Source organism: Cricetulus griseus, unplaced genomic scaffold, assembly GCF_003668045.3.
Source record: "Cricetulus griseus strain 17A/GY unplaced genomic scaffold, alternate assembly CriGri-PICRH-1.0 unplaced_scaffold_215, whole genome shotgun sequence".
In the NCBI taxonomy this organism is placed as follows: Eukaryota; Metazoa; Chordata; class Mammalia; order Rodentia; family Cricetidae; genus Cricetulus; species Cricetulus griseus.
In genome coordinates, this window is record NW_023276937.1 from 23,389 (window position 1) to 32,107 (window position 8,719).

An 8,719-nucleotide genomic window follows, 5' to 3' on the forward strand; every position below is an offset into this window, starting at 1 on the left:
CTCTCACCTTTATTGTGGAGCAGCCTAAAATACAAACTTACAAAAACCCCAGGTGAAAGGGTTCACAACAGGATATTGATGTTAGAAGGGTGAGGTCAGAAAATGTGGGGGTCCCAGTGGTTATGCTGGAAAACAACTCAGAGACCCTGTGGTATCTGGGTCCCTACATCTCCCCCTTCTTTATATATAACAAAACAGTTATCAAGTAAGAACTATAAGATTTTAACCATTCTATCTTAGTGTGTTACTATAACTATCTATCGTCAACTACATCAAAGACCATAGAAGGATAAAATATATTCTCTAGTACTGACAGACACATCTTGCTTCCTAGACAGTCACCCAGAGTTTCTCGGTAATGTTGTGGCATCCATTTTTAGCCTACAGGTCACAATGTGTCTGACATACTTCTCAGCAAAACAGGAAATTCTAAACTCTCCACCTACATTGGCAGATTGTCAGTCACCTTTTTTCTGTGTCCTGTAGAATATTTGGCAGACTCTTCCATGAAGCCGAACCTGTTATGACTGCCCATCTTGCTTCAGCAGTCACTTTCCTGTGGGCACTGCATGTCCAGTGTATAACACAACAGGCAAACAATTCAGGCAGGAGCAGCTTCTTGCCCAAATGGCGAGTCTTGCCACAACAAAGGCAAACTTTATTTCTTCGATGCCCATCTTCCTCTCAGATGTAACTGTTGTGCCAAAAGAAGTTGTGTCTCACTGTCAGGAAAAACCCTAAACCATTTAAATGCCATATACTCCATAGCTCTTTGAATGGTTTGAAGAATATCTACATATCTAGAAAACCTAACTAATATCAACAAATGAAGACCCATTGCAATACAAAATATTATTTCTATATCATATTCCTCATTTTTGCTTTAAAAAGTGATTGAGTGTGACCACTACCATTTCTAATAGACCAAATTTAAATGAAAACAAATATAAGGATCACCTGGGCCACTGCTTCATGGGGTCCTGCCCCATGAAACCATACCAGTATGGAAGGAATCCACAGCTCTTCACCCTCCATGGAATAAAAGCAGAAATTTTTCTCCCATATAACCTGTACTTTAACAACTGTTGCTCCTTCCCTAGCAATTAAATGATTTAAAGGCAACACAATAGCATTCTTTTGTTAACAGTCACACATTTACAATCACACTTCATATACACACATGTGTGACCACACCATTCATACAGAATGTTCATACATCTTTGGAACAAAACTCACAAAGGAGAGGAGATGTCAGGGGATGGCCATCCTTACCATAGCTTGGACTCTTTGGAGGATCTTCAGGACTGTCACTTCTTTGTCCATTCCTGTATGGTCTTTTGTAGGGATTGGGGCTATTCTTTATCTATTTGGACATATTCTCCTTTCTCATCTGGTGTGACAATGATGTGGATGGCTTGTGGTGAGGTCTCGGGGAGAGCACCTGGAAGTGCAGGGCTATGTAATTGGCATTGCCAGTACTCTTTTTTGGAGCTGGGTTGTTAGTGACACTGGGTACAGGGGATGAAGACATTGGGGTCTTCATAGAGACACAGTCCTCCTCACTATCTCCAGAGTCTGTATGGGAGACCCAACAGTAGTACTTGGAGGACCTTGGGTTAAAGGTGTGGTTGAATGTGGACCAAGACTTGGTGACAAATGAATTGAAAGGGAGCTCATTGATGACAGTGTTGTTACTCAGGTCAAGGGGTACTGACTTTGCTTTTCGGCCAAGCTTAAGGATCTCACTTCCTTGGCTGGTAAAGTGATGGGGAATTTTGCTCATGGGAATGTCAGAACCTGAGTTTATTGGCATATAATTGAAATCAGAGATGGCACTGTCTGATTGACCTATGATAGTCTTTTCTAGTGATTTAGCAGACCAGCAGGCAATTTCTTCACCTCCTGTTGGATACTTGTAGTCAATGACTGCAGGTCTTTGTTGAGGGCTGCCCCTGCGAGGTGTCTTGGGTTGTGGTGGGGGTGCTATGGCTGAGTCCACGTGGAGGTTTCCGAATTCCCCACACAGGGTGTTTCTGGGTACCTTGAACGTGTACACAGCCTCACTATCTGCTGTAGACCCTGCTAGGAGCATGGACTGACTTGAGCTGCTGAATTCAGCTGGAGAAGAGCAAAGATTATGACTGACTAAAGAAAGGTTTCTCAGGGTGTCAGTGCTCTCTTTAGTTTGACTGAAGCCGCAGATCTGACAGATGCTCTGAACCCACCTATTCCTGTCAGCCTCTGTCTCAGCCACCAGGTAAAAGGTGTGCTCACTGATAATGATGTCAAACATAAACCTCTTTTGGAGCTCTTGTTTGTTGAAATTCAGGGCTACATCCAACTGCGTACAGAAGTTTAGGTTGATGATCCCCAGGAGTTTCTTGCAGTATTCATTCTTATAGTATTCTAGAACATCTGGGTCACCACACATCTCACTGCCCCGTAGGATGAACCAGAATTTCATCCAAGCTTAGTGCCCCAACTTTTTCTCAGGAGGTGATTTCTCCAGCCTGCCTGTGCACACCACATCAGTTTCGTCTGACTGTAGCCCACAGTGGGCTCCAGTGGACTAGGGCTCGGGCTGCTGGGTCAGCTGGCTGCTGGTGGGTAGTTTATGGAGGAAGCAGATTTCCTGGATTTCTTTACTAATTTTCTAAGCATTATTGCTTAATCCAATGTTAAAATGAAATCTCACCAGTACCTTGTCTCTTTAAACTTTCTTGTGTGATTGACTGTGAACTCTATTCCAATCCAACTCTCTTAGGAGTTGAGGTATCTATTTTCTAGTACCTTTTGCAATCAACCCTCACAACTCCTTATTTGCTTGCCAGCATTCTCAGGGGGATCTCTCAAGGTCCCCTTTCGTTCCTATTCTCAATGGGACCTCAATTTGTTGCTGCACTTGACCACCACTAAGTCCGAGTATCAGGCAAAAGCCTGGAGATGTGGATGAATCACAAGATGCCTGGTTCTGTTTCTGAGAGAATGTTCCTCACTTTTATTGTGAAGCAGCCTTGTACACAAACTTCCAAATTCCCAGGTCAAAGGGTTCACATCATGATCCTAGTGGGGCAAGGTTAGGAAAACAGGAGGTACCTGTGGTTATACTAGAAAACAACTCTTAGAGACCCTGTGGGGGCTGGGTCCCAACATCCAATGAGTCATTAGATGGCTGAAGCATATTAGCATGAACCAGGAGCACACAACACTCAGGAACCCAAATTGGTTCCCCACCATCCTTTGTGAAAACACAAACATAACCTAGGGCCCACAGCAAAACTGGATCTGGGCCTTTCCAAAGGCCTGAGGGAAGGTCTCTCCAATTAACAAAAGGTGTTTCTGTGCAGTGGACCACCAATGATGGTCTGCTGTGGAGTTACCAGAATCATCCACAATGAAAAAATTTAAGAAAGAAAGTAAGTGATAGAGTTAGGGAAGACAAGGTCACCCTCAAGGTCCAACTTCTTTACTTTAACTCAATAGACTTTTAAAGTGTGGTGGGCATGTTCCACAATAGCCTGTCCTTGGGGGTTGTAAGGAATACCAGTTTTGGAGGTAGTTTCAAAACCTTGACAAAATTCACTGAAACCTCTGCTGACATAAGCAGGGCCATTATCAGTTTTAATTTCTTTTGGGACCCCCATGTAAGCAAAAGCCTGTAGACAGTGGCTTTTAACATCTTTTACCTTTTCACCAGAAGGAGCAGAGGCAAATATTAGCCTAGAAAAAGTATCTATAGAAACATAATCAAATTTCAATTTAGCAAAGGATGGCACATACGTTACATCCATCTGCCACAAGTGATTGGGTTACAGTCCTCGGGAATTAACTGCGTGAGGCACTGGAAGAAATTCCACACAAAGAAGTCAATTTTTAACTATTTAAACAACTTGTTCCTTGGTTAACACATTATGAAATCGTAAGAACCCTGTGCTGAGAAGAAAGCACTTATGTAAGGATTGTGCTCTAGTGAGCTCTTTGTGAAACTGCAATGATTTGAGTATACCTGTTGGCCATGTGATTTCTTTCACTGAGAGGTCCTGGCAAATGGGTATGGGCCCTAAGATGTCCCACAAATACAGGTTCACTCCGTTGCTATAACAGACCCTGTATCTGTAACAAACTCTCTTGTACTCTGGAGATAGTGGCAAAACAGGCAGGCATCTCCAAGGGTTGGACAATTTGAGCTAGATATTGACTATCAGTATAGATGTTAATGATTCCCTGAGGAAGAGTTATAGAGCCATGGCCAAGGCTAAAATTTTGGCCATTTGTGCAGAATTTGCAGCAAATATGGCTACCGTAATTATAGGATAAGATACAACTATAGCTGTCCTTTTTGAAGAACCCTCTGTGAAAACCATTCGTCCCTTGGAAACAGGCTGAGACCATATCTTTGGAAAAATCAAAGGATGTATCTTAAAAAAGGAAACCAGTTTATTGGATGGGTAATAATTATCAAAATCTCTCTGGGTAGCACAGATAAAAATGCTCAAATCATAACTATTATTTTGTAGCCGCTCTATTTGTTTATGGGATAAACGTGTAACAACCTGATATGGCTCCTTACCAAAAGTCTGCAAAGCAATCTTTTGCTCTTTAAATAGGTGTGCAATTATAGCTTGCGGATAGGATACCACTGATTTCCATGGGGAGGCCTGAGAATGAAGCCAAAAAATAGGACTCTCTTGCCATAAAACTCCTGTAGGAGAATGAGCAGAACAAAACACTAATAATTTTAAAGGCTGGACATAATCTATATAATCCAAATTTGCTCCTTCTAAGGCCTTTTCAATCCAATGAATGCACTTCCCTCCTCAAGTAGTGAGACTCGAGGGGAGTTGGGATCTGAATCACCTTGTAATATATTAAAGAGAAAACCTTTTTGAACAGTCTAACTACACTTATGAAGGATGATAAACTCTAGGACATGCTAAGTGTGAATCAAGGGAAGCCCATAAATCTGTGATTCCAAAGTCTTAGGTCTCAATGCAGCTGTAATTGCTAATTATTTCACTCAATGACTAGATGAAACAGAGCAGAGATGGATCAAAAGCTTCACTACTCTGGGTCACACAATGCTCACAGCTGGTAAGAGAATTAGCATGGAATCAACTGCATGCACCAAACCCCAGGAAGACAGTCTCAGGTCTTTAGTCTCTTCCATAGCCATTGCTAGTTGAAGTCCAAAACCCAGGGAATACTGGCACTTAGAGAAAAGAGGTTTCCACTGTCACTTTAAAATAAGCATTTAAGATAAAAGCTGAAAGTTTGCACGAATAGAAAAAAAATAGGGTTAGATAATGCTAAAACAAATGCTAATAATAATGGTAATGTACAAAAATTACCACTTTTAACTTGAGTATGCCTTAAGAAAAGAGTACAAATTGTATTTACATAATTATACACTTTGTTTTTGACTTCTTTTTCTTCTTTTTACCATCTTTGCTCATCTTTTCTTTATGTTTTCGAATTTCTCGGACTAATGTATAGAAAGCATCAAACACCCAGATTACATTACAATGCATTTTTTAATCTTCACACGGCCAGGAGTCTTTTCTTCTTTGCTGATTTTTTTCAATCTGTACTGTCGGATCTCTCTCACCAATGTATAAAAAGCATCCTCCACTCTCTGTCTTGTCTTTGCTGAAGTTTCAATAAATGGAATCCCATAACTTCCTGCTAAGTCCTGAGCCTGTTTTGTGTCTACTGTTCTAGAAGGCAAATCACATTTATTCCCTACTAGGACCATAGGCACATCTTCAGAGTCTTTTGCTCTTTTAATTTGTTCTCTAAAATGGTGAATATCTTCAAATGATTTAGTATTATTCATGGCAAATACACAAAGAAAGCCCTCCCCAGTCCTCATGTACTGGTCCCTCATTGCACTGTACTCCTCTTGACCTGCTGTGTCGAGAATGTCCAAGAGACAGTTTTCTCCATCAATTACTACTTGTTTCTTGTAGGAGTCCTCTATCGTAGGATCATATACATCCACAAAGTGATACTGAATTAGCTGTATCGTCAAGGCAGTCTTGCCTACGCCATCAGCTCCAACTACCACAAGTTTATACTCAGTCATTTTCAGCAGGCGTCTACCCACCACGGGCCATGCCTCAGGCTCCCACAGCTGCTTTCAGGCCCGCGCTTACTCACTTGCTTGCTCTTTCCAGGTCCGAAATGGCTTGGGAGCTGGACTCCGGCCCAGCCGCTGCCTTCCTCCTCCCCCTCCACCGCCGCCTCAGCTGCTGCCTGCAGAATCGCCACAGTAGTAATTTTTAAACGAGGTCTGATCTAATTGATACCACCCAGAAACCTCTGAAAACCATTTAAAGTTTGAAGGGTGTCCAGCTGAAGACTAATCTTTAGAGGGTGCACCCCATTTGCCACAAGCAAGCATGTCTTAGGTTTGGCTCCCTCACTGACCTTCTTATTTCCCTGCATAGCAGAAGCAATAACTTGTCCCATAATGTGGTGTCCATCTATATCTCTACAAATGCAAATGTAATCATTGAGGCTTTTGGCCTTGTGAGGTGGTAAAACCTCTTTACAATACTTGTTGGCATTTTTTAAAGCTAGTTTTCTCACTATAGACATGATATTATTGGTATCCCCAAATATACGCCCTGAAAGCAGCTGCTGAGATCTGTGCATATACAGCTGGATTTTAAAGAATTTGCTGACCTAGGTCTGCATAGGCTCCCGTACCAGTAAGCATTTCTGAGTTCTTTTCAGGGAAACCGACAGCCATGTTGCGCTGTACCATTTGGTTACATAGTTGTTGGAATTCACCTCTCCAAATCAAATAATCACCCCTGGACAGCACAGCTGGACATAATTGTTGCCAGTCACTGGGCATGCAATTCAAGGCCACAAAGAATTAAAAAATGGTCAGAGTAATAAAAGGGACATGAGGCCCATAAGACATAACTGCCTCTTTCAGCTGTTTAATATCCTTATAATTAAGAGTGGAATGCTCTCTCTGATTCTGGCCTTGGGGAGCAACTATCTCTATCATTGAGAACATCACTGGGCCACTCTTGTTTTCAGGAAAGGCCAAAGGAAAACAGAGAGCACTAGAATTGCGAGCAGGAGGATGAGACTCAAGGGAACATTTTTTAGCTTATGTTTTAATTTAATGTACCTTTCCAGTTCTTCACTTTCCTTAGTCTCCTCCCCTGAATATGAGGGAGAGGGCCCAAAGGAAGTGTCATTAGAAGCTTGAAGTGACCTAACAGACTCTTGGTTCTGAGCCTCTGCTAAGGCAGCATTTGCTTCCTCAACCTGCTTTTTCAATTCCACAGTATTAGTAAGAAGTGCTTCTTTGACAAGAGGGTACAGAGAAAAAGTGACAGTTGGTATGGCGTTCGGCCCATCTCTGTGTAATGCCCTTTGCAGGCCTATCCTCACCTGCTCCCCATCAACAACTTGATTAAAAACCAAGGGCTGACCTCATGTACAGTTTTTAAAATGTCTGTTGCTATCTTGTACTTAATACTGGTGCCCTGCTTATTGGATAATTGGACCAATTGTTTCCCCATAAGAGAGTTAAGAACTAGCCGCCCCCATCTTCAATGCACCAGTTCCTTACCTTAACGCTGGCAAGCCTTCCCAGGTGATCCTTCAGTGTTTCTCCTTCTTCCCCAAATCTTGGTGAGACCTCCAATTGTCATAACAGCCAGCTCTACAACCTTCTCATGGGTTTGGGCAAGGGAATCTGAGAATTAAATAAAGACAACACAGCCAGTCACTCTTGCAAGGAGAAGGCTGTTTATTTCAAAGGGGAGTAGGCTTAGATACTAACAGCAGACCCAGTGTAAATTTACTCAGATCAATGTCCATGCCACCAATCGCCCCCTCAATGGGCAGATAATTTGCATTCTTGCATAAAGGCCTAGGCAGAAGCAGGGAACTAGGAAGTAAAAACCTAGTCACTAGACAGACAGTGGACCCTAAGGGCACTGTGGGTCACCCTTAGTTACAAGAGGAACAGCAGACCCTAAAGAGGTCCCCAACAGGAATTCTCTGTGTAGCCCTAGCTGTCTTGGATCTACCTCTGTAGACCAGGCTGGACTCGAACTCAAGGGGTTCCGCCTGCCTTTGCCTCCCAAGTGTTGGGTTTAAAGGCATGTGCAATCACAGCCCAGCTTAAAATGTTATTTTTTTTTATTTCATGAGCATTGGTGTTTTGCCTGAATGTATGTGTGTGTGAGGGTTCTGGGTCCCTTGGAACTGGAGTTGCAGATGGTTGTGCATAGTTATTCTGTCTCTATAGAGGGACTGGAGCAATGGCCCAGAGGTTAAAAGCACTGGCTGTTCTTCAGAGTTCCTGAGTTCAATTCCCAGCAACCACATGGTGGTTCACAACCATCTGGAATGTGTTCCAGTGCCCTCTCCTAGTATGCAGGGCACACACATATGCAGGAAGAATGCTATACACAGAATAAATAAACAAATGTTTTTAAAAAACCTCCCATCTACCTTGAGCCTCTGGGTTTTTACCTTTCTCTATTCTCTATCTCTTTCTTTCCTTCTTACTCTTTTGATGGCTGTGTGGCTGTCCCCTGGTTTTCTCTCCCCCCTTTTCTCTTCTTTCCCTTTTCCTTTCTCTCTTCTATTTATTCTCTCTGCTCACCAGCCCTGTCTATCCCTCTCTCCTGCCTAGCTATTGACAGTCCAGCTCCTTATTAGAACAGTCAGGTGTGTTGAGCAGGCATAG

At 42.6% G+C, this 8,719-nt stretch overlaps 1 protein-coding gene across 1 annotated transcript; it reads right to left on the reverse strand.

Annotated features, from left to right (window-relative positions):
* Positions 1-5,393: 5,393 nt before the first annotated feature.
* On the reverse strand, positions 5,394-6,082 carry LOC118239801 (GTPase KRas-like). Its single transcript, XM_035453770.1, has 2 exons — positions 5,610-6,082; positions 5,394-5,487 (listed from the first exon to the last, which is right to left on the reverse strand). The coding sequence occupies exons 1-2, from the start codon at positions 6,080-6,082 to the stop codon at positions 5,394-5,396; spliced, it is 567 nt and encodes a 188-aa protein (XP_035309661.1).
* Between the last annotated feature and the right edge of the window lie 2,637 nt (positions 6,083-8,719).

Coding starts and splice junctions, on each gene's coding strand:
- LOC118239801 (XM_035453770.1), bottom strand. CDS start 6,082: ATGACTGAGTATAAACTTGTGGTAGTTGGAGCTGATGGCGTAGGCAAG. Junction 5,488..5,609: donor GTGGAGGATGCTTTTTATAC/ATTGGTGAGAGA, acceptor TGCTTTCTATAC/ATTAGTCCGAGAAATTCGAA.